Below are 23612 nucleotides of genomic sequence, written 5' to 3'. Positions count from 1 at the left end.
TGTTCACCTCTTTCTTTTCTACTTTTCACTTCATACCTTTGTGGGGAGAACATAATAATGTACTTGTAGCGATACTCATATGCTCTGCTGAAATTGAAAGCGATTTGGCATGTGACCCTGCTGGGGACAGAAGGAACATCGTGAAGGTGGGCGTGCTGATAGGCCCTTGCTTCTCCATGGGATATGGGTGAGAATGTCTACCGAGGGAAGAGTGTCAGTCCCATCTACAGTATCACGACAGATCCGGTTGGAACAGGAAAAGTAGAGAACTTGGAGGGTCAGAAGATGCATCTGGTGGCGGGGTAAATTCCCATCATGCAGCATCACTCGATTGAACTTACGATGCGTATGCGCCAGTATTATGAAATAAATGTGATAACATATAATTACGAATGATAAAGATAGTAGTAAGATCTGCAGACATCAGTTCCTCGTTTTCAAAGTACTTGGAGATAGCGGAGGATCAAGGATCATTTCGCATGTGACAGCACATTTACACAGAACGCTCTCCTGGGTAGCCTCTCTTTGGAATAATTACCCCGGAAGATTGCGCCTCCGATCCAGTCATTACAATGTTTGAGTCTGTCTTCTTCAGTCATCACCCGGAGATTCATTTTGTTATGTGCAGGGGGTAGTGATAGGGTAGTCCCACCAGGCATCAGTCAGTGCACCGATAGCCTGTCATTGGCAATCTCATAGACTCAATATATCCTCACCTGATCGCAGCCTTGCAGTCTATATTTATAGAAAGATAGCTAAAGTACGTAATTCTTGACGGATCACAAGCTACACGTATATAGTACGGTGTAGTGCATAAATACACCTCCCCAATATCATGAGCCGCCTCATGCGTAAGTCGAGTCGGAATATAGATATAAGTTGTCATAGACTCGCGAACCCCCAAGAACAAAGTATGGTACAAAGGAGTAAGCCCCCGAGGATAAGATACCGTTGGTCTCGCGACCAAGCATAGACAGGCATCAGCAAACAGAATAGATAAACCAAAACCCTAAGACAAGACGATCAATTAAACTCCCCATTGATTGATTTACGTGCTTGGGAGCAGATGAAGACAAATATCGTTTTGTTTCTGAATCCACCAATATTCAATTATCAAGGAATACTCTCCCACCCACCAGAAAACTCAGTGATGAGAAAATTACGGAAGGAGACAAATTGTGTTCTATGTACACCCACTGGAAAAAAGTGAGGAAACGCCTGCACTTAACACCAACCCCAATGACGAGAAGTACTTGATCTATAAAATGAAAAAGAGCGTATATAGTGCGGCCTCTAAAGTATATTTGACGCCTTGTACGGCCTCCCTTCAAAAAGTCATGGTTGTTCTTTAACCGCGTTTGTGTTCACTCGTTGTTTCGTCACTTATTTCCTGTGGGTGTACATACTGCATAGATTAGACAAGGTGTCGACACATCATAACCTACCGTGGAACACAAGCTTATTGCTGTTAGTAGCCCACTGATTGTATGCAGTCCTAAGACTATTATTACTGGTGCACCGGGTTGTTAACACCCGCGCCCAGAACAAAATAAAGGACAACTCGAGTATAATATTTACTCCGGCGCGCTCTTTATACAGAATGCATGAGACAAAGCCTGACGAGACTTCGTCTCGAGACTTTGAGCAAGACGAGACCATGTAAAGTTAAATATGCAACGTCTCGATACCATTTTACAAAGATTTCGGGGAATTCTTTTAAGGAAAAATGATTTTTATTTCATTTTGGCTCGATCCCTAAACCTTTAACCCTAACCCTCACCAAAACTCTCACTATTAAGACCCGACCCTTACTAACCCTCTCATTATTAGGAGATTTAAGGTCGTTTTAGTCGTTTGAGCCGAAAAGGACCTGTGATCACAAAGTCTCGAGACTTTGGCAAGACCAACCCTTAGGTATTGGCAATTACAAAACATGAACCCTAATATTGCGAGGCGAGACAAGACTATGCTTTAGTCTCGTCTTGTACTGTTCTAAATGCCGGTTAAATCCCGTAAAGTCCACTCACTTACTGCTTTCATAGTAATTTCTCCTGGTCTCTTCACAAATTACTTTGTTGAAATTTCAAATGGGTTTCGTACCCAATTTATCTTGCCCGTACGCACGCCCCAAAGTGACCGTCAATAGTTTGTTGGTGTGGAAATGTCTTCTCTCGCCCTCACTATACATATACCGCAGTAAGGGTTGAGTATTTTAATCATGTTGCTCTTGACTCTCATTTCATCTTAAATAGGTTCCTCTGGGACCGGCAAAACTAAGAGACCATGCAAAATTATAACAAACTCGATGCCAGATGATTGCTAGCAGACTATCCCAAGGATTAGTTTATTAACCTCCTTGTGGTAGCTTCAGGGTAAGTTTGTAGGCGAAATCCAAACATGTACTACTGGGTCACGTGCCGCAATCTTAGTCAGCAACATGTAACTCCTAACATCGCCAAGCCTCTTACTAAATGAGTACAGGACAGGACTGTCACGCTAGCGTCTTGGCATAGGCGACGGTGTTAACATTAACCTGTATTTAACTGACGTGACGCGGTTACTCCTCAATACAAGCATCATCATACAAGGACTAGCGTATCTGTGGCTAAAGCTGGTCACACAATACTTGTACTAGTACTTGGTTAGCAAGCTCTACTAGGCTTTGGTAGAATTACATGTATGTTGTTCTGTTGCTTAAGAACTCAGGATATCGCAATAGGCCTTAGGGTGAATAACAAAAACATAGCTCGCAATGTTACCCCCTGGAGCTGACTCACGTCTACCATGGTAATCACATTCTCGCCGTGGCGTAACGTAGCTTCGACTTCAACTTCCAGCTGTGGGAGTAATAGGTAGCCTGTCACCACTGTCAAGACTTGGACACACACATCATACAAAATACGGCCCGCCCCGGGCGAATAGCTGGCTGCATAGAGCGCGCCAAGACATAGTGCGATAGCCGACTCATGAAACATCACTCGACTCCGATGTCTGTTGAATTCTGGCCTCCAAGCGTAGAACGATATATGCCAATATGGTAACTATGGTAACTATGGGGCTATTGGGTACTCTGGTATACAGAGAGTTTATGATAACACAACCCGCCCCCCTTACGGTACTGGAGTAGTCAATTTAGCAAGCCGAGTCTCATATGTTTGCACCTTCACCGTCAAGTTTGCGCACATAGAAACAATGAACAGCGTCCGTCACGAGTGAAAACATGATATTCACTCGTATTCAAGTTGCGGTCGGCAGACACCTACCTTCGTACGGTTTTGCGTCTGCAGAAATACTAATCATCGCCATCTGTCGCACCTGCAACCCTCGGCGGTTTCCTATAGGTTCGGGCTGTCGCGCCCCATCGGGCCGGGCTAGAGCCACTTACTCCTTGCTTTTTAGATGCTGCCATTCTCCTCCTGTGGGTGTAGTAAACGTGAGCGGAAGATTGGCCAGTGTTTGGCTCAGATCAGATGATTGATACCGATCTGGTGGTATTACCAACATCTTTGGTACATGGAAAGAAAGCGTTTGGCCAAATTTTTAAAAGGGTAAGCCAATGTTACCTATGGTCATTCGCCGCCCTACACGTTGATCCCCCCGACGGATTGTAGATCATGCATCATGATCACTTGTCCAATCGTGCCCGGTCATGAATCTCAATGGGCTCATGTGGGTAATAGGTATAGCGCGTGTTATACAACCTTCAGATCAATTTGTCCATTGGGAGTAAGCATAGCTCGAGATCGTCACTGGTAAAGAAGGTCACATTTACCTTTTCATACCGTAAAGGTGAGTCAGTAGAGACGAATGGAATCGTTTGGTACTTTAATTGTCCGACGTTGGAAATCGGAGTATGTCACCGATTGGGATATAAGTCCTGTTTCTATATCTACATGTGTGGTTTCGCGTGGCACCGAATGAATCAGGGGCCAAAAAATGAGTACCCCTTAAAGTTCGCATGTGATCTTACATTCACACGCTATCACCTATGCTTGCATAAGGCCATGATTAGATCTAGATAAGGTGATCTTATCTGATTGTTCAAACCACCCACTTCTATTTATCTGAGAATTGTTATAGGTTCTAGGTTTCATTATAGCTCACATGGACTCGAGCGTCAAATAAGCGGATTGGTCACGAGTGAAGATCGAGTCAAGATTCATGACCACCCCCCTTCACGCTTTGGTAAGGGGATTGGAAGACTTCCCGGATCCTGATGCTATACGAACATGAAGAATATTGTCTGCCCCATGATAGAGTATGTACTTGTGATTTAGATGTATTACGTCCTCGAGATTAGGGCTCTCTGAAGAAAGCGCGCACCCAATTCCCTCTTGGGAAGACAATCCAACAAATACATTCAAGCGAGACCAGAATATGTGGATACATGCACTATTCTTTGAGATTAACCTTATCTTTGGGTGTAGGTAATAATGCCATGGTCTAGTCCATATGTGTAGAGTGTGCGTAAGTAGTAATGATTACAATGCTGGAAAATAGAGTCGGTTATTATTAAAGCTTGCGCAAAAGATCAACCACCCCCAACCCTGTTACCGAGAAACTACCCTGCCTCATGCGATCCAAGCAATTGTTAATAATTGCATGTAATTTGTGATCAACTATTTGGTCCGAAACAACCCCTGACGAATCTCCTTCTCAGACGTTCCGCGGCCCGGTGCCTGCATGTAAGGCAACGTTCGGCAGAACATGGCATAGTGCCTAAAGAGGATATCAATCTCCTCGGGAGTGCAGTTTTCAAGTTTGAGTGACTTTGCAAGTCTTTTCTTGAATGATGAGACGAGAGTAAAGATACCAGTGAATGGCCTCGGAGGCCTAGGAAGAGCAGCACTGTGCATACCCATCGAATCCATGTAGGAAGGATAGATAATTTCCGGCCACGCTCCTGGGAAAAGGGTTAGATCCGAGTGCACAAATAAGTACTCATTGAGATATCACCAGCACCTCGTTCGTGTATAATACTATACATCTTACAAAGACGTTGATCGCAACCGTTGATCACAGGCCTTGAATCTCCTGTTGGCTGGGTATACCCAGGCCGTTCTGCAAGGCAGTAAATACCCTGATTTCAAAAACCACTGTTCGGCAGTGTCTTCCATCGCTCTGCCGTTGCTACCCCAGATCTCTACAGGCTGGATTTGCCGAATCAGAGAGCATTGACGTATTGTGCATTACCTATAGGTATCCGGACAGTGTATCTTTCAATCCAAACCCCGAATCAGGGTTGATATATCCAGGGTTAGGGTTGAAACTCCAATATTATAGTCAACCTCTCCATAGCGGTACCGCCTATAATCGTAGTCTCTTCAGGAGAGGACATTACATGATGCATTCAAGGATTGAGTAGATTTGTGGCCCCATTGGCGCGGTTCATATTCCATTTCACTTGAACCGTATCCGTCCCATCATACTACTACATTCCACTCCCCAGCTAGCAGCCATAGAACGGTACTTCTACTGCCAGCGTTGTCGAGCATCGAATTTGAAATCTGAAGATGCGGCGACAAGGCCGCGAAACAATATTATCCTTCATTGCTTGCGAAGATCGGCAGTACTGCCTGTGTGATCGGTTTCGCCGGTCTGCTCGTAGACAGTAGGGATGAACTCTACAGCCATTCGCGAACATGGCAGGCCTCTAGCGAGCATGGATCAGCCCAAGCAGAACCATGCCAAGGCCCACGGCGAAGAGTTACATGTAGTTAATACTGGTACATGGCACAACCATATCTATGCTCTCCGTTAACCAACTATATCCATCCATGAGCTGTTACCTTCCCATGTTTTAATATAGCAATAGGTGCTGAACTGCGCGATACGCGAGCTAGCACCTGCGCAGTTAAACCCTTCAACGCTTCCCTCCTCCATTCGCCAGCTAGCCAGTGCCATGCTCGCCGACAGTGACAAATGCCAATGCCTTTGGCCAACGATACGATGCTGGCCAACAGCGATAAATGCACAATCTCAAGAGACATTACGAGCGATCGTCTGACCGGAAGTGCTCGAATTACTAGATGTGCCAACAACAACAGTCAGTCAGTCTTTAGTCTATTTACGAGTGCTAAAAGTGCACTTATGTGTGGCTGTAAGGAAAACTCAAAATCGTGCTTACAGCCTCGTGGGGGAGAAAGGGAAGAGATGTCGTGTAAGAAGCAGTGGTCATATGGTGATGATGCAAGTGACTAAATCGGGGGGGGGGGGGGGGGGGGGAATGTCTTTCGCGCATGCAAGGATACAGCCAGAGAGTTAGAGATATAGTGACTGACCGAATCTGGGCAGCTGAATCACGGCTGAAGACGGATAGGAAGGGATGGACCATACAACGAAGAGAGGTGCATGTATGTACTCGTTGGTACAGAGGCTCGCATGGAGATATTCAGATATTCACGAGTAGAGAGCGAGAGTAGAGGAGGAGGAGAGGAGCGGTAGCCCCCGTTTAGGTACATTCCTGGGCGGTGTGAATTGATGCAAGCACGTTTCTAACTCTTCTCGGCCAAGGACCATTCTTGGGGTTGCGACCGTGGCACCTCTTGACGGGCACTAGACTCGCTTATGCGAGCCCAACGATCGAGTAATATCTGTCTGGTCTGTCTGGCTGTACTCTAGATTGACTGACTGACTGACTGGCTGGCTGTCTGGCTGGCTGGCTGGCTGTCTTTCTGACTGTCCCTCTGTCTGTCTTCTGTCATATCTACATCTATCTACATACATGTATCTGCGTCTGCCAATTTTTTAAGGTTATACAAACTAGGGAAGGGATCGACCCGTAGACTGTCGATCGATTATGACGGCACAAGCGAGAAAGGGGGAAAGCTCAGCCGCAAAAAACGCCATGTTTGGTTGGTGGCGCGGCAGTACCCGCATTCAGGGTGGAAAACACTCCATACTGTTCTACTCTAACTAGGAGAGTGCTAGCCGGGAGGAATCCACGAACAGCGCAGTGGTACCCACAGACGCCGAAGTACGGGAGGCCTTACCTGAATACGGAGTAGCGACTCACGGAGGTCAATGGCGCAAGTGGTAGGAGCTCTGAAGGTAAAGCAGAGCGTGTATATGTAAATAGTGCAATATTCAACTTTGTTTATGCATATCTGATGACCTCAGCAACCAAACACGATATGTAGGTACTGTGTGCAGAGTACATGTTCCGCTGTCACCAAAGGCTTTTCTCTACATTCCAAGTTCATCTTCACCGTCCAAGATAGAGTGGAGTGCATATATGTCTAGAACTCTGCTTGTTGTCGAGTCTGAATCCCAACGCACTTGCAAGGCACCACTCCCCCGGTCTCTGGACATCGCCGAAAGGAAATAAAAAGCGATCTCCACCTGAGAATACTGGCCAACACGAAGAGGTGCGGAACGAGGATGTGCCGACAGAGGGAGTATTGTGCTTTATCTAGCAATGGGAGAGTCTTAGATACACTGATCTGGAAATGGGTTGTCTTGTTCAATGCCAATTGATACGATGACGGGTGTTTTCGATGATCATTTCTCGCTGGACAGACCAGGGGTGGAGATACATATATGTAATGCACCTGCACATCGAGCCAAAGTCACCGAGAGTGAAAATTTTGTACCTTCCCATCCCCACTGGTATCAAGCCGAAGCTGAGAGCGAGACTATGTACGTTTAGGTAAGTACCTATTCCGCCTTCTCTCCCACCTGATAAGCAGATGCAGACAGGCTTGCTCCAGGAATCCATCTTTTTTGGAAGTCCCAATGGGGAATGCGGAGAGACGTCTGGCTGTCCTCACAGGAGACACGTCTCTCTCCTAAACTACCTAGGTACGAGTGGGCGAGGACGGCTGACCCATTTCGGTTATCTCGGTTGCTCGGAACAACGGCTGTTGTCTCTATTCAGTTCCATCGGGGTAATTCATGTGTACCTAGCTCTGTAGGTCTGTAGGTACTTCTTGTTGCCCTACTGAAAGGGGTCTGATTTATGTAGAGTCGCGGGTCTGACAGCTACGTGTACGGAAGAACTTCTACTCGTATGTGAGAGATATAGAGTGAACCAGATAATGCAGAGCCCAGCAAGGATCCAAGACAGGGGTTTGTCTGTAGGGGGTGGCGCCGTTCCGCCATGCCACAGGCTGTAACCCTTGCATTTCTTGGACGCGTACGAAATCCAGGCTCTGATAGATAATATCAGTGTTATCAGATCCAGGTAAGGTGGGGTAGCGAAAATTTCTTTAATTCAAATGTAATTCATCGAAGACTCTATATATAGGGATTGCATTGGAAATAGAGCACCAGTTGTATGCGAGTGGCACAGTAAGACGGGATTGAGGTATCTTCTCTACAAAGGCAACCGGGGTAGCGAACAGCACACGAAAGCAAGGAGCGCTCAGTTCTACCGGGGGGCGCCTGAGGTCGGTATATATTACCGAAATAGTAGAGGCTCAATTCGGGTTAACGAGACAAGTATTCAACCCTAACCCGCACGAGAGGGACACGAAATAAAACATTAGAGGTGGAGCTTAATATCTCGTCTCCGGGGGGGTGGAATTGGGGGGACGACAGGCACATACCTATTCTAGAGTGGCGCATGTATTTGGTTAGGGAGCGAGTCTGCTCCACTCAGGTGCCCTATGCACATCATACCCGTGCTTGGGATGGCTTCAGGAAGCGAGCAGGGATGCACCGCAGGGGCGTGGAAGGAATAACTATCCACCCTCGCGAGCGCCACACTACTTTGGGAGTACAGAGAGACCTCGCAGAAGTGTCTGTATGTAGGGTACTTACATACATACCAGTGACATTGCTCGAATATTCTTTTTTTTCTCTTTTTCTTTTCTTTAGCCGCACCAGTTGGGTAGAGGTGGGTGTGGGGAAAGGGTGTTCTTGAGAAATTCCCGACTGGAATGGAATCTCCCTTCGTTTGTAGCTGGACCCAATGGTTGAGCAGATATAATAGTCAGCTGCTGCACTCGGATTGCGCCTCTATACTCCGCTGTTGGTTGAGATGTCTATAATTATCCCCAGTGTGGTATTTACTACGACCTACACTACAACATCTGCTCCTGTTGTAGGCAACTATTATGGTCATATGTACTCAGGTAGAGAAGGGGATATTTTAGGCCCCATTATCCTGCCGTGATTCTTCTATTTCAGCTGCTGTAGCCACACACACGCCACGGATGTTCTACGGAAGAGATTTATCCGAGTTATGACCTACTGCCTACTGGGGTGGATCAGAACATTCCCTGACTACTGGTAATAAATAGCTTGTGGGCAAGGCTGAGCGTATTAATATTGGCCTCATGTTTAGAATCAGTCTCTGGTCTCCCGCGAAGAATATTACCCTCTCAGTATCACAGGGTCTCTAATAACCCTAACCCGTACTAAGCCTCGCTCGAGACTGGTGGGGATAAATGCACTTTCTTCCTTAGTACATGGAATGCGCACGTGCATAACCCAACGATCAAGTGTGCTGTGCATAAGCTTTGCAGAGCTCTAATCAAGATATCTGACTATCCATACCTACTCTACCTGAATACGGCTTTTTCATGAGGCGCGATTGGTGAACGTTTTCCGCTCAATGTAGCTCCTCTAGAGTACTACTCTACCTACTCTGCAGTGTCGCAGAGATTGGAAGCCAAGTGCGCGACCCATCCACCCGTGCCAACAAGGCCTGCTAAGATACATAGCTTGAGTTCTGAATCGGGGCTACAGTTGGGGGTTCATCGATGTTCCTTCTTCCTTTTTTTTCACCTCATTGAGGAAATCGATCAGAAACCTCATCCAATATTTGCTTGTGCATCCAGGAGCGGTACTGCAGCGATGTTGGAGAGTTATGTAGTTAGATATTCCTACTCTACTTGGTACTCACTCCATGTACCCAGCCACCCTGCCGTGTCGTCTGCACCTCTGATTTGCTCTCGTAAAACTTTGTGCAACAGCAACGCTTGTGGCACCTCTTGTCAGGTACAACCCCGCGCCCATCCTCGAGATTCACCCTCCTTCTGAGACCTATCTATAGTCTTGAACCAATGTCTCACCCATGTTCTTAGAACCACGGAAAGGGTGCTAAGTAGTACACCCACAGGTTTTTCCGAGGGCGCGGACCCGCTATCTAGACCCAGAAGCTGTTGGCTTGGAAGCCCAAGGGACAACATTTTCACGCAACGCCAGGACAAAACTAACAACGACCGACTCCAACAGTCTCATGGACTCACCTCTCCCCCCGCTCCAGGACAGGCCAAGGAAATGAGCCGTGTCCGGGGCTTTTCCTCGGAGTGTCTGGTCTGAGTCATGGGTCTGAGTGATCGTCCGCAGCAGTTTGTACGATGTCTCTGCTAGATGTACCTGCTCAAGAGTAGGATGCAAGACAGGTGTGAATACCTTGGGTTTATTTCCACCTTCGGCGTTCTGTGTGGCCCCCACGTGCTAAGGATAGCCTTTGTAGTGCAGGAGCTGGGCCTCGATGTAATCCTGAAGGTAAAGGCGAGATCAGAGCAGATTGCCAAAATCATATATAGATCCCGCTCTCCTCCCTCATCTTTCACCATCCAGCATCCGCAGCATCATCAACTTCACTCATTCATACACCGCTCCAAAGAGACTACAAAGATGCGTCTTTCACTCCTCTCCGCCTGTTTCGGCCTTGTCTCTTCTGCTCTCGCCCATTGCCCTTCAACCAGCTACAATACCACGCGATGGGCTCCTATCCCTGAGACTGCTAGAGGCATGACCATACCTGCGACGGGTTATCTAACTCAACACCTCGGAGGAGGAGCTTATGCTATCCTCAATGGCGAGTACCAGTCATGGTTTCTTGTATCTGACAAGGGTGTCATTGTTATGGACTGTCCTCCCCTAATCGGCCGCAACTGCCTGTACGCCATTGGGAACGTTACGGATATTCCAGTCACCCATTTCGTCTATTCCCACGCTCACGCTGACCATGCCGCTGGAGCCGTCCTCTGGGCCGATGCGGGTGTCACCTTCATTGCACAGGAACTATCCAAGGAGCGCATTATTGAGGTCTTGAACCAGGGCAACCTCCCGGTACCTGTGCCAACCGTCACCTTTGATAAACATATGACCCTCCAGGTCGGCAACCAGACTGTCGAGCTCTCATACAAGGGCGACAACCACGCCGTTGGCAACATCTTCATCTACGCCCCTAAGCAGAAGATCCTCGCCCTCATCGATGTTGTCTTCCCCGGATGGGCCCCCTTCGGTGAACTCGGTGCCTCCGAGTACATTCCCGGCTGGACAAAGGCACACGACCAGATCCTCGAGTATGACTTTGACTATTACATCGGTGGACACGTCTCTCGTCTTGGAAACCGGGCGGATGTTGAGATCCAGAGGCAGTATGTCATGGATCTCAAGCGGATTACTATCGACGCAGTCGCAGCGAGCACCCCGCTTATTGCTCAGATTACCGGACCGGCTACTGCAGCAAACCCCGGGAATCCCTGGGCACAGACCAGCGCCTACGGACAGTGGTTGACGGATTATTGCGAGCCTAAGATTAATGATCTTTGGGTTGGCAAGCTAGGTGGTGCCGATGTGTATGCGCGCATGAACTGTTACAAGATGATTGAGGCGGTCAGGCTTGATTGGGGTTACTTGGGGCCCGCTGGGTTGAGATCTTAAATGTGGACTCCCTAGCTTGAGCTCTGAAGACTGAGGGAAGAGGATGAGGTTGTAATGTATGTCCCATGCGAGTGTTTCTACAATATGGATTCATGTATGTATGTGTTTTCTATGTTTGGAAGTGATGCGATGGAACGATTGGACTTTTTTCTTGGGTTTTTGCCCTTGACATGTAATCTGAGATTACTCCTAATGTTTATTTAATTTACAATTTATCTCTACCGCTGAGGCCTACCTGCACCGTGACATATATACATATATTTTTCCGTTGTTATCGATTGGCCTTTGGTATCTCCCAATGATATTTTCAGATGGTATTGCTCTTGGCACGCATTATCGCCGATCCAGCGTTTTTTATTACGCATGGGCTGCCATTGGATGTTGCTGTAGGGCCAATCTCCGTTGTTGCATATAAATAGAAATAAGAGGAGACCAGTACTCGTAGTCTCCTGGCGTTTTTGGACTGGGCCACTATTGCATACACCCAAAATCAGGATCTTGGCGTATTTTTGTATGGTATGCAATATCAGTCGCGTTCAAAAACGTCAGGAAGTTACGAGTACTCTAGACAATCGTAGCGATATTCTTACCCCTGCATATTGATCGATTAATTCAATCTTGCGAGTAATAATCAAATGCTTAAATATGCGGAAACATTAATGCCATGACGGCGATTCCCCGCCGAAGATTTACTAGCCGAACTGTTAACGAGGTATTAAGAATTCCGGCAAACAACATCAATTTTAAAGACTTGATAATATCGCCCGCCTCCCGTCCGCAGGCATCACGAATTTTCTTTATTTCTAAGTGAGTCTGCGCCTGAGTAAGTATGACCAGTCACCAAATTTTGGACACTAAGGCTACAAGGGCGTCAAGAGCTCTTCATTCCGTCCAGGATCAATTCGCAGGAGTGCATGCCCGAGTAGCGCTGACTGAGCCGAGCTATATAGACCGCGAACAGCCGTCTCGGCCCGCCTCTGAGTGCCAAGACATGCAGATGTGTCGTAGCTGAAGCATGTAATATCACTCGATTCTGTGTATTTCAAACATCGGGGAACCAGTGCCATTTACCCGCGCACCTACTCCAAGACCCTATACATATAAGAAGAAACAACCTCGTACATTCTCTATATCTGGCTTTAAACTCATAATCGGAAATATCCAGGCGAGTTTAATCAAAAAAAAAAAAAAAGGTAAAACAATGAGAGCGTGACACAAGTAATGGCATCAGGGGCCAGGCTAAGGAATGGAATCACTAAGGAATTGGGTTACAAATCGTCGCACTCACGCGCCCACAATGTTATGTACCTAATACTACTCTAATTAAGAAAGAAACTTCGTAACCAAACTTCACAGGTCTGGAAAGGTACTGTCACGTCAACGTTTAGTCAAGCAGTCTTGGCATCACGTTTATTTCAAGGGCCATCAAGTGCAGTCTTGGCATCTTGGCATCAATCCCGGATATCGTGAGAAAAGAGATCGCGAGATCAGCTCGATCGATATGTGACGCGTGTTTGAGTGGTTACTAAGCTTAGTGTCGACGCACTGCCGCTGAGTGTGAGTAAGTGTGTAGAGCAATGGCGACCTTTGATCCTTACGTTGTAGATGCGCACACCCCTTTGCAATTGTCGTTCGATATTATCTTGTGATTGTCCGGATGTGATGTTCGGGACCGAGGGCGAGATGTCTCGTAATATGTAGAGTTAAGTGTGTAAAAGAGCCAGGGCTAGGGTCGTCAGGGTTAGGGTATGACAGATTATATTCTCTCTAAGGCGTACATAGATAGTTCCAGTTATGACAAGTGCTGCCAGGATTTCAGGAGCTGTTGCTTACGGACACTTATGGTATCTATCAACCATCGCATCGCGCCATGAACAAACCTATTCATCGCATACATACCACTTCAGTTGGAGTCTACGAAAGCATTCCGAACCTGTTTAAACGTACGTCTCGGCAATTACACCATTTAAAAGTCGTTTTCGTCCTGTCATAATAGTAACAATCCAACTGTTGTAACCAAAACGACGGTGTCTCGCATGCGGACAGTTAAGACGGGTTGGAGGTTGGCCAGATATAAAGATATACTAATAATAAATGTATCACGAGGTTTATGTACAGGAATCAAACACCCACAAGCGATCTACAATATGCTTGCACCGCAAACGGTTCTCAAACGGCCACGATTCCACGTAGCATATAAGTATCCTCTCCCCACTTTAGACGCTGAAATGCACAAGTAGTTGCATCGTTTTGGTGCATTGGCCGGGAGATTTCGGTAGGGGTAGTTGTGGATTTTCCAAAGCTAACCCCACCCTCGTGAAAGAATTTCACAAAGCGAACTTCCCGTGATTATTATTTACGATAGATGATCTTAGTGTGGTCCACGAGGCCGCTCGAGGCAGGTAGAGGTATATGCCTCGAGGTACCTTTGCCTTTTGAAGGTGTGACTTGTCTTGCTCGAGAGAAGAGGAAATATGGCTCGAGGTGTTCGAGGTAATCAAGGCAATTATATACTATTCTTGGTAACAGATAAGAACTAGTGATACAGGTATATAAAAAGAAGATAAACCCGTTGCCCTGTAAGAAATCAGAACCCGTTCACAATTGCTAATGATTCATTTACTATTAGTATTCGCTGGAGTTGTTTAAAGGTTATTGATGCCTACCATATTCGGATTCCATATCTGCATCTGACCCGCTGATATCTCCTTTTTCTTCGGTCTTTCTTTCTAGTTCGATTTCCCATTCTTCAACCTCTGGCCAGTGGAGCCAACTCTTGACTAGTAGGAGCGGCCCGCTTGATTCAACCAATCTATTCCGTTTCTTGCTTATTATATCCCCAGCTCGTGAGAATAGCTGTTCAGAGGGTGCGCTACTATCTGGAATAGACATATAGTCTCGAGCTATTCTTGCAAGATCTAGGAATCTGTGACAATTTGCCTTCCACCAAACAAGAGCTGGAACTGTTCGATCCGATACTGACTCCTGTAAATAGATGTCCAGTTGCGAGTTCAGAGATTCTTCGTCAAAGGGGATTCTGCTCGGCCCGCCAAAGAGTATGTCATCTAGTGGATCTGTTTGAGACAAAGCTGGCGGGCTAGATGTATCTGGAGAGGACGCTTTTGGAGCGTAATGCCGGAAATAGGTTCTTTCCAGTTTTCTTCGTGCACTCTGCACCCATTCATCCTCCCACGCTAGGTGTGTAAATGTGACGAGTTTTAGGCGGAGGTCTAGGATTAGAGATATCGCCTGTGCAGAACGTTCGTCTGTTTTCATCCAGTATGTATTCAACAAATTGAACCCTTCCTCGCATGCTCGTGCTAGTGCTGGATTTCCGGTGGTCTCGTCACTTTGTTCTTCCTTAAAAACACATAGGTCTCACAATAGTAAGGTGAAGTAGGGAAGTTGAAGCTGTAAAGTAGGGTATCGGGTTGCTGATACTCGGGTAGTAGCTAAAACAAATATTTCCAGTATCTCTCGCAGTTTCTCCAACATGCTCCAATCGTTAACAGATAGGAAAGAACCGGAGGGACCCAGCTTTTCCTCCAGTCTGATGAGGCGTTCTAATGCATGTCGGAGGTAGAGGATCCGTTCTATCATTGTATATGTAGAATTCCAGCTAAACGGGAACGAATATAATTAGTATACTCATTTGATGGGTAATTGGAGTGAATAAGACCCACCGGATCCTCATATCCATCAATGCTTTAAGGTCTTTGAGGTCCATTGCCAACGCTTGACTTGATAGTGCTTCCGTCAAGAGATTGGAGGCGCGTATTTTGGACATAATGCGTCTGCGCATTTTCAACACCCCACCGGGTGTATTTTCTCTTGTACCCTCCTCCTCGTCCGACATGCTTGCTTCTGTCTCTTGAGCTTCAGCCTTTAATGACGAAATGATCTTTTGTGCTGCAAGGTTCATAACATGTGCCATACACCGTACCTGACCATGCTTTTTCCGCCAACCTGGCATTCTAGCTTGAAGACGATCAAACATAGCGTCGTTGACCTTATGATTATCGGCTGTAATACATCGTATGTTGGACTCGATTTTGAATTCCCGCAGACACTTCAGAAGAGTGTGACATAGATTTTCTGCCGTATGTGAGCATAGCAAACGTTTAAAACCAATTACTGTATCATTTAAATCCCAGTCTTTATCCATCCAATGAGCCGTAATCCCGAGGTATGAATTTTATTCCCGGACGTCCATGCATCCAAGGTAATGTTGAATGATCCCCCCTCCAGTACATGTTTGTGGAACCGCTCTTGAATTCTTGGTTTCAATTCATCGTGCATTCGGCGGAGATCTCTTGCCACTGTTTGACGTGAGAGGTTCGGAACAGAGCCATTGCAATACCTCATGAGCTTCCCAAAAGACTCTCTCTCTATCAGTCTGAACGAGGAATTCGTCTCAACTAAAAATGAAGTAAGAAGCCTCCAGTATGTATTTTCGTTGAATACCTCTCCGGGATTTCGCACTGTAGAGGCAGATGACACTAGAGTCCATGGAGTCTGCACTGTTCTGGATCTCTTATTACACATGCGAGAGAGCATATCTGACTCATCCTTCTCGGTGGCAGGCATGTCCGGGCGATGTGATCTGTAGTGCCGTATATAATCGGTGGTGGTGGTTACTTTCCTGTCAATCGGAAGCCAAATCTTCGTACAATTGGTACAAGAAACAAGGTGTTTTTGTGGCGGTACCGTAGCAGCAATCTCTCCTGCACCACCTGCATCTGTAATTGGAATCGTATCTCGAATAATCATTCTCCTAACATATAAATATGCACTGAATTTGTTCCTCTCGGTATCATTTCCACTGGGTTGATGGCCCGGAACCGTATTAGAAGACCTCATCTGCTCTAAAAGCCCGTTCAAATTAGATATAAATAACACACCCAAAAGATATAGGGAGTACGTGATTTACCACATTTTCCAGCCAGCCGTTCCGGAAATCTAATAACATCATCGCTGGTAAAGTTACTGCTGGTAATACCAGATCCAGTCCTCAGATTTGTTGTTGAAGAAGTAGCCATATCGATCACGGGGAAGTCTGCTAATAGGTAAATGTTATCATGAGAATTCTTGAACGAGGAGCTCTGATGATTTGTAGAAAGCAAACAATCTAAGACATTTCAATTCCTATTAATAGTAGTATTACATAAACCTCGAGCAGCTCGAGGCAAACAAACCTTAGTACCTCGAGCACCTTTGCCTTTTAGACCATATGCCTTGTACTGCCTCGAGGCAAGGCCACGAGCCAGAAGGTCTCGTGGACCACACTGGATGATCTTTGGCATTTTTTTTAGGTTACGGTTTCATATATCGCCTTTGTGTTACCTCAGATAGGAATAGGCGGCCAAGGTGATGAGTCAAGCCAGGAGTGTCTTGGCACGGATCGATATGGCGAGTGATAGGTTGTGAATTTGAGAGATTCCCGTTTCGACACGGAAGTGTTTGCTGAGCAGCAGTAAGACAACAGACTCTCGGATAAGCTCTACGTTTGTATGGGGTACTTGGGTTGGTGTTGGAATGCCAAAAAACTACTGTGTTTAATTATTTCGAAAACTTTGCTGCTGGGTTCTGGGTGGACGTGCACATCATACCAATCCTCTTATGGAGTGTTCGAGAAGACGCTTGGATTTGAGAGCTTTGGATTGCTTAGCCTTGGCGTGGGATAATCCATCGGAGGACATTAACAGTTGTAAGAGATTTGATGTTGGTCATATTCTGCAATGCGGCATTCGAATTCAGATATATTGGAAGATCGGGCTCCTATATGGAGTGATATCACTGGTAGAGACACAGCTATAAGTTACAAAGTGTTTGGAATAACCAGTATAGAAGTGTTCTAGAGAACCGGGGTGGCTCCGGATTCAGGATCTTGGCCCGGCAAAGGTCACCGTCATTGTCACCCATCGCGCAGGTTCAATTTTGGGATAGTGTGAATGATGTAGCGTGTACAAATAAGACCGAATGGAATAAAAGGGCGGGAGGGTTTAATGGTACAGCTTTTGGGGTAACTCGGGTACACATAGGTATGGGCACGAGACTTGAGGTCTCGAGACTAAATCCCGAGCTTTCGAAACGAGACAAGATGGGACCAATGAAAATAGTCTCGCAATTCTAGTGATGCACACGAGATAAAAAGTCTCGAGACTTTGTTTTTTTAGACGATATGAGAGAAGACGAGACCTGTAGGTGGGCAAGACAATTTGTCTCGAAACATGATAAACTGTTGAACAATGGAACATTTTCCAGACGAGTCTGAGACGTAAATTAATACGTACATAAATTCGAGAATTATTTCAAACCCTAACCTAATTCTGATTTTAATCTGGTATACTCCGGTGCTCGAGCTGCCATCTCGCGACTTCGCACGATACCTACCCTAGGTCTCTTTAACCACAAGAACTACTCTTCCCAAATGCAGGACGAGACGAGATCAATGGAAATCTCGACCTGTTTTGTGTTGTGTGCATCACTACGCAATTCACTCGAGACTATTATGGATTAGACTCGAAGTTGGCCTCGAGATGTTCCGTGAGACTATTTTGGACCCTTTGGAAAGGGTTCGTAGGCATCATACTCTTTGAAAAAACAATTCTTCTACAAGATGATAATTAGCACATATGGTTGGAGCAATATCGAAAAACATTCGAGTGTTTTCAACTCTTTCCTACATTTGTAATTTTTCTCAAAGTCTCGAGACCTCTCGAGACTTTGTAGAACGTCCCGAGACAAGACAAGAACTACTCTTCCTAAGCACAAGAAAAGAGAAAGCCACCCTAAATGTGGTCTCGTCTTGTCTCGTGCCCATCACTAGGCTCTATACAATATCTATATATATACGGAATTTTATTATCTGGCGATCGCGAGCTGATGTATAAGTCGTGTTCGATCAAAGCTCGCCATGCAGCCCTTAATCTGGAAGATATATGACTCTGTCCACCAGCTCGGTGGAGTTGGATACCCATCTTTCTCCGCGGAAGTAAGTATCGATCTGGGTCTAGGCTGTCTAACCTTGGTGAGATGCTTTCACTCTGGAGTGCCGTCAGTACGGAGGCGTGGTTAATCCCAACGTCCAAGGCTTTGAATGGAAAATATAAGGAGCTATCGATCAATCCTTTGCGTATCATTTGTCTCTCCACACAGTGTTTGAGTATTGAGCATACGCAACCACAGGGAAGGTATTTGGCTGGATTTAAAAATGTCGGCAATTCGCGGGACGGGAAATATATATCGAGTATGGTGTCGTAGGGTGCATTCGAGGATAAGCCCAAGGGTTTGGTATCCCGGGACTTAATTCCAGAACTGCAGTTTTATTTCCAGGAGAGACGGCGTTGGATATTGACAACGAAGCAATAATGACGTCCTCTATACTGGAACAATTTTGACGATAACGGTACCAGGTACGGCTGACGGGATTTATTCAGGATATAATGTACACAACTTCTAGTCACGAACTGAAATACACATGAATTCTACGCTCGGAAGCCTAAAAGGAGTAGTCGGTGGTAATGGTGTCGCGAGACCGAGTGATACTCTATGATGGCTTGGCTTTCCATTGCTCTGGAATTCTTTTTTCTTTTTTTTTTTCTTTTTTGTTTAATTCATTAATTGTATGCAGACCGTAGTCTATGACACCCTTTGCTCTGGATAGACTGAATGGCGTTGCACACGAACGTTCAGGTAAGGTTCTACATACGTCGGAGTCCAAATCTAAATCTTTAAAAAGACTATTTCGCACTTCTATTGGTCAAGCGATTAATGATCGAGGATTCTGAATTGGGTAGATTCTGTCGACAAAGGTCATGACAGGCAGCTCACCCAGTAGGCCTGACCCGTTGAGTCTCTTTGCGGCGGGTGCATCTGGCCATATTGCGGCTCGTTGTGGCGTATCGCGACGTCCTGCATATTGAGTGGTACCAGCGCATTGCCCCGGGTAAGCCTTCCCTAATTAACATTACATCACCACGTACGCTTACTTATCGAAACCAGTTTTTTTTGCGAGGGAAGGACCTTGAGGGCTATTTTAAGCACATAAACTCCGGGTCTGCTGCTAAAACCTGAAAACAAAAACAAAAACATAAACAGGTAGGCCGGATCGACTGGCTCATTGTACTTTTGTCGCAAACAAGATAAAGAGATAAAGAGATAAAGAAACGAATTGCTAATTAATAACTTGATGCAGCGCACAGCGGTATTAATTAGACATAATAGAGCCCGGAGCATGATTGAGATCGCTACAAGATAGATCCTAACATTTCTGCCACAAGGTAATGAAACAACTCCGCGCTTAAACAAAGATCTCCATCGCCTTCCTATGCCGGACCACACGGACTGGGCGTTGCATAGGTACAGCTCGCCAGCGAGTTAACTACACAGCACTCGCCTCGGTCACCTATACTCGCCCTTGTTATCAGCGCCGCTCTCACAGCGCTCTCAGAAAATACAGCCTTACCACATTGAAACACCCAGCTCTTGTAGTCGCCTGATCCGGGGAACCAATTGCCTGCATCCGAGTGCGCGTTGCAGCCCCAACAGTACTGGCCATTTTTTACCCCGGCCCTGCACTTGCAGCCATTAACAACGCAGGCGCGCTTGACGAGAGGATTGTCGAGGTCCAGCGCAGACACAGGGGCGGGATCAGGGGCGGGAATCGGGATTGGGGCGGGAGCGGGGTTGGCCATGGTGAGATGGGCCATGATAAACACCAGCGCAAGGGAGAAGAGGGCGAGAAGACGCATGCTGTATATACCTTAATTTCGTGTGTCTCTTGTCGGTGGGTGTGGGAAATGAACGTATTGCGGGAATAGAACTGGGGGAGGAGGAAGGCGGTCTTTATATAGGAGGTCCGAGGAGGGGAAAGAGCCACTGCAGCGTTGGCTGGATGTGCTTTTGCTGCTATTGGTGTATCATGTTGTTTAGTTGTGTTGTATTATATTTCTCAGCCGCTGCTGCACCTGAGCCTAGCCACCAGACTGGGCAGGGACCAAGCTTTGCGGTTGTGACCTGTGCGATAGGATAGACTATCTATCCACATGGAAGATCCCGCGAGTAAAGAAAGATCTGTTTCAAGTTTCACCTGGCTGGTCTGGATTGTCTATCTAGGTACTTTACATAAAGACAGTCACGCAGTGTTTGGAATGATCTCGCTCAAGAACGCCACCAACGCGATGTATAAAGCCGTTCTTCCCCTTACATGTCGCGGCTGTAGCGGGCCCTTTGGACCTGAAACAATGTCTGGCCAATCGCTTTGTCGGGGAACTCCAGGAGCTCATCAACTGCTCGCCGTGCCAAGTGCGGGGTTAATTTCATGAGCTCAGCGATACGCCAACAGTGGGAAGTAGTGACATGGGACATCACCATCCATCCACTTGTGTAAACATACCAACAGCAATGCCAATCCTTCAGAGCCATCGTAAAGGAGAAGGATAGCCGCGGGGGAAAATACTTGACAAGGTGAGCACTACATTATATATTTTCATTCCCTCAGTACCGTGTACGTATAAATAGTTCTGCCTTTCTAACAAGAGCAGAATTCAGTCCTCTCCTCATGCTCTGCGAGATAGGTCGACTTGAGATAAGATTGAATTACCGTTGTTTCCATCGTTCCGGAGGAAACAATTAAACTCAGACTCTGGTCTCTAACCGCCCCCGTTCCGCGCGCACCCCGAAGTGAACAGCAGCACGCAACCTCCTTCCTTCCAGCGCGGCAGCGAGGTCCGCCGATCCACAGACTGGATAGATGTCGTGCAGTTCTTCGGCCTCATGCTCAATTTGGCCCTGCACGCGCTCACCGTTGTGGCCCTGCCGGGCGCCAACGTCGCGGAAACTGCTACCATTGCCGCTCTCCTCGCTAGTCCAGCGCGCCGGGAATATCGTCCTCAGGAAGCTAGTCTTTAGGTGCCGTGGGGGCGAGCTTGACGTCGCGCTCAAAGCAGGCGCGCTGTGCATGCCTGTACCCGCAGGGTCTCAAACGAACGGGCATGGTGCAGGTCAACCCGCTGGCCACAAACATACACGGGCAGTACCCGGCGGATATCAGGCGGTTGTTCATAAATGTAAACTGGGCGGAGGGGATGCGGATGTGGGTAATTATAACAGGTCAACACTGTAGAGCGCGGTCGGCGCTGGTCGAGGCCGTGCCGTTGCTCCTGGCGGGGATCGGGAAGGGGAAGTAGGCTTCCATCCTGAGGAGGATCCGGAAGACGCTCCTGGGGCGACAGAGACCGAGCGTCTTCACGCCGCTGGCGCTGTCGTCATCAAGAGCAGTGCGGCGCTCATCCAGATCCTGTACGGTAGCGATGAGCTGTACATGGTCAGCGACAAGCAGATAAAGAGGAGTTGCTATGCAGCTTACCAGTTCACGGCAATCCCGTACGTCACAATGTCCATCCTAAACCTGATCGCCAGTCTCAGCGCCCCAAACTACCCGGCGATGTATATCGTCCATTACCACGGCCCGTGCAATCCAAGCAAGATGGACAACATTGTAGCCAGCGGCGGTGGTGGGGTCCCAGGGGCGATATCACCGCGACAGTGGCGTCGGTGGAAGCGGTATTGGACCTGAATGGATCGAGGCTGCCATCCAGGCCCCGCAATGGGTAGCGGGTTACTTGGGTATACCCGGGTAAAGAATGGATGGGTTGGGTTGGGTAGAGGGTGTTTATAATTAGTTGCTGGGTGGGTTGGGTATAAGGTCATTTTTACCCAGGTAATTCAGTTATATCTTGGGTAGAGTAATTGCAACTATTTCATATAAATGAGACATTATTCTTGGGAAAATACCGGTTTGACATCAAGGTTTTTAGAGTAGGTACTTCAATTATACGATTATTTCATGCTCAACACCAAAAACTCTACCCGTCAAAAGGTACCTTTTACCCGGGTAATGTTCAACGGGTTGGGTTGGATTGGGTACTCAGATCTGACAGGTTGGGTGGGCCGGGTGGAGGCCCTTTAACTCTACCCGGGTATATGCCCATTGCGGGGCCTGCTGCCATCAGATGAGAAGCAGAAAAAGATGAGGGAGAAAGAGATATATCCCTGCGGATGGTGGAACAAGGAGCAGCGAGCTGCAGTTGAGAACATGGTAGCGGGCGTGGTCGGATGCGTCTACGGGAACCTTTCCAGCGGCTTGAAATATGACCAGCAGATCCCGCGCACCTCCAATCAATCAAGAACGCTCACAACAACCGAATCAATACAGAAACAATCACCACATTTCCAGAGACTCGTTGCAGTTCTAAAATTCGTCAACACCGCCGCTCCCTACGTCGTCGTGGGCGTGTTGACAAGGTGGGAAAAGGGCGAGAGCACAATCAGCGGGTGCCGATCTTGCTATGGATCACGACTGGCCAGCTCGGCGGGTTTTACGATGTCATTCTCACGTATGGGTGGAGGAGTCTCCTCCGGCATTCTTGGTATATCCAGTGATTGCGATGATCGTGATGGCGTTCTGTATAGCCGTCGTGCTGTTTCCGGCGGTGGGCGGGCTCTATATCGTGGGGTAGATGATGTTGAGTGATAAGAAATGTGGTAAACTGTAGGTAGAGGATATGGGTGTGTGTTCACTGAACGGTGGGAAGGAAATCTTTATAAGTTGTGGGCTTTTCTATTGTTAATTGATGTCTCCGGTCTTATGTGGTAGACCTACGGGACGATTTGGAATAGATAGATTGTATATAAGGGGATCTAAACCTCCAAGTTGTAGATTAACCGCGGTGCAAGATGGCGACAAAAGATGCTCTGTTTGCGTGTGAGATGGATTACCGACTGAAGAGAAAGGAAAGAGCATATAACATTTGGCAAAGATTGCTGTGTTCCGCCGGGCGGGCTGGGGACCGCGCAAGACAGACTTCCTACTCTATCGTTGGAGATGACTTAGATGATGAGAAGGTCGAGGGATGGGTGAGTAGATACGAGCAGACGATCAATGAAAATTTTGTGTTTACCTTTTCTCTGATCACAATTAGGGTTCG

At 47.0% G+C, this 23612-nt stretch overlaps 7 protein-coding genes across 7 annotated transcripts; 3 read left to right on the top strand and 4 right to left on the bottom strand.

Annotated features, from left to right (window-relative positions):
• Positions 1-4619: 4619 nt before the first annotated feature.
• Positions 4620-4871, bottom strand: H6S33_006257 (uncharacterized protein; the record flags this gene model as incomplete). The annotated part of the gene is made up of 1 exon (XM_044838007.1): positions 4620-4871. One exon carries the CDS (start codon positions 4869-4871, stop codon positions 4620-4622), a length of 252 nt encoding a protein of 83 aa, XP_044689784.1.
• Positions 4872-10338: 5467 nt separating this feature from the next.
• On the top strand, positions 10339-11622 carry H6S33_006256 (uncharacterized protein; the record flags this gene model as incomplete). Its single annotated transcript, XM_044837996.1, has 1 exon — positions 10339-11622. One exon carries the CDS (start codon positions 10339-10341, stop codon positions 11620-11622), a length of 1284 nt encoding a protein of 427 aa, XP_044689783.1.
• Positions 11623-14209: 2587 nt separating this feature from the next.
• On the bottom strand, positions 14210-15478 carry H6S33_006255 (uncharacterized protein; the record flags this gene model as incomplete). The annotated part of the gene is made up of 4 exons (XM_044837985.1): positions 14210-14229; positions 14289-14982; positions 15082-15241; positions 15306-15478. 4 exons carry the CDS (start codon positions 15476-15478, stop codon positions 14210-14212), a joined length of 1047 nt encoding a protein of 348 aa, XP_044689782.1.
• Positions 15479-19949: 4471 nt separating this feature from the next.
• Positions 19950-20375, bottom strand: H6S33_006254 (uncharacterized protein; the record flags this gene model as incomplete). Its single annotated transcript, XM_044837974.1, has 2 exons — positions 19950-20029; positions 20090-20375. 2 exons carry the CDS (start codon positions 20373-20375, stop codon positions 19950-19952), a joined length of 366 nt encoding a protein of 121 aa, XP_044689781.1.
• An 886-nt stretch (positions 20376-21261) lies between these two features.
• H6S33_006253 (uncharacterized protein) lies at positions 21262-21585 on the bottom strand (the record flags this gene model as incomplete). The annotated part of the gene is made up of 1 exon (XM_044837911.1): positions 21262-21585. One exon carries the CDS (start codon positions 21583-21585, stop codon positions 21262-21264), a length of 324 nt encoding a protein of 107 aa, XP_044689780.1.
• Positions 21586-21617: 32 nt separating this feature from the next.
• Positions 21618-22201, top strand: H6S33_006252 (uncharacterized protein; the record flags this gene model as incomplete). The annotated part of the gene is made up of 2 exons (XM_044837800.1): positions 21618-21692; positions 21749-22201. The coding sequence occupies 2 exons, from the start codon at positions 21618-21620 to the stop codon at positions 22199-22201; spliced, it is 528 nt and encodes a 175-aa protein (XP_044689779.1).
• Positions 22202-22654: 453 nt separating this feature from the next.
• On the top strand, positions 22655-23158 carry H6S33_006251 (uncharacterized protein; the record flags this gene model as incomplete). The annotated part of the gene is made up of 1 exon (XM_044837689.1): positions 22655-23158. The coding sequence occupies one exon, from the start codon at positions 22655-22657 to the stop codon at positions 23156-23158; it is 504 nt and encodes a 167-aa protein (XP_044689778.1).
• Between the last annotated feature and the right edge of the window lie 454 nt (positions 23159-23612).

The sequence above is a fragment of the Morchella sextelata genome (assembly GCF_020137385.1).
Source record: "Morchella sextelata strain SCLS chromosome Unknown scls_20, whole genome shotgun sequence".
Taxonomy (NCBI): domain Eukaryota; kingdom Fungi; phylum Ascomycota; class Pezizomycetes; order Pezizales; family Morchellaceae; genus Morchella; species Morchella sextelata.
This window is presented reverse-complemented; position numbering and strand designations above follow the sequence as displayed.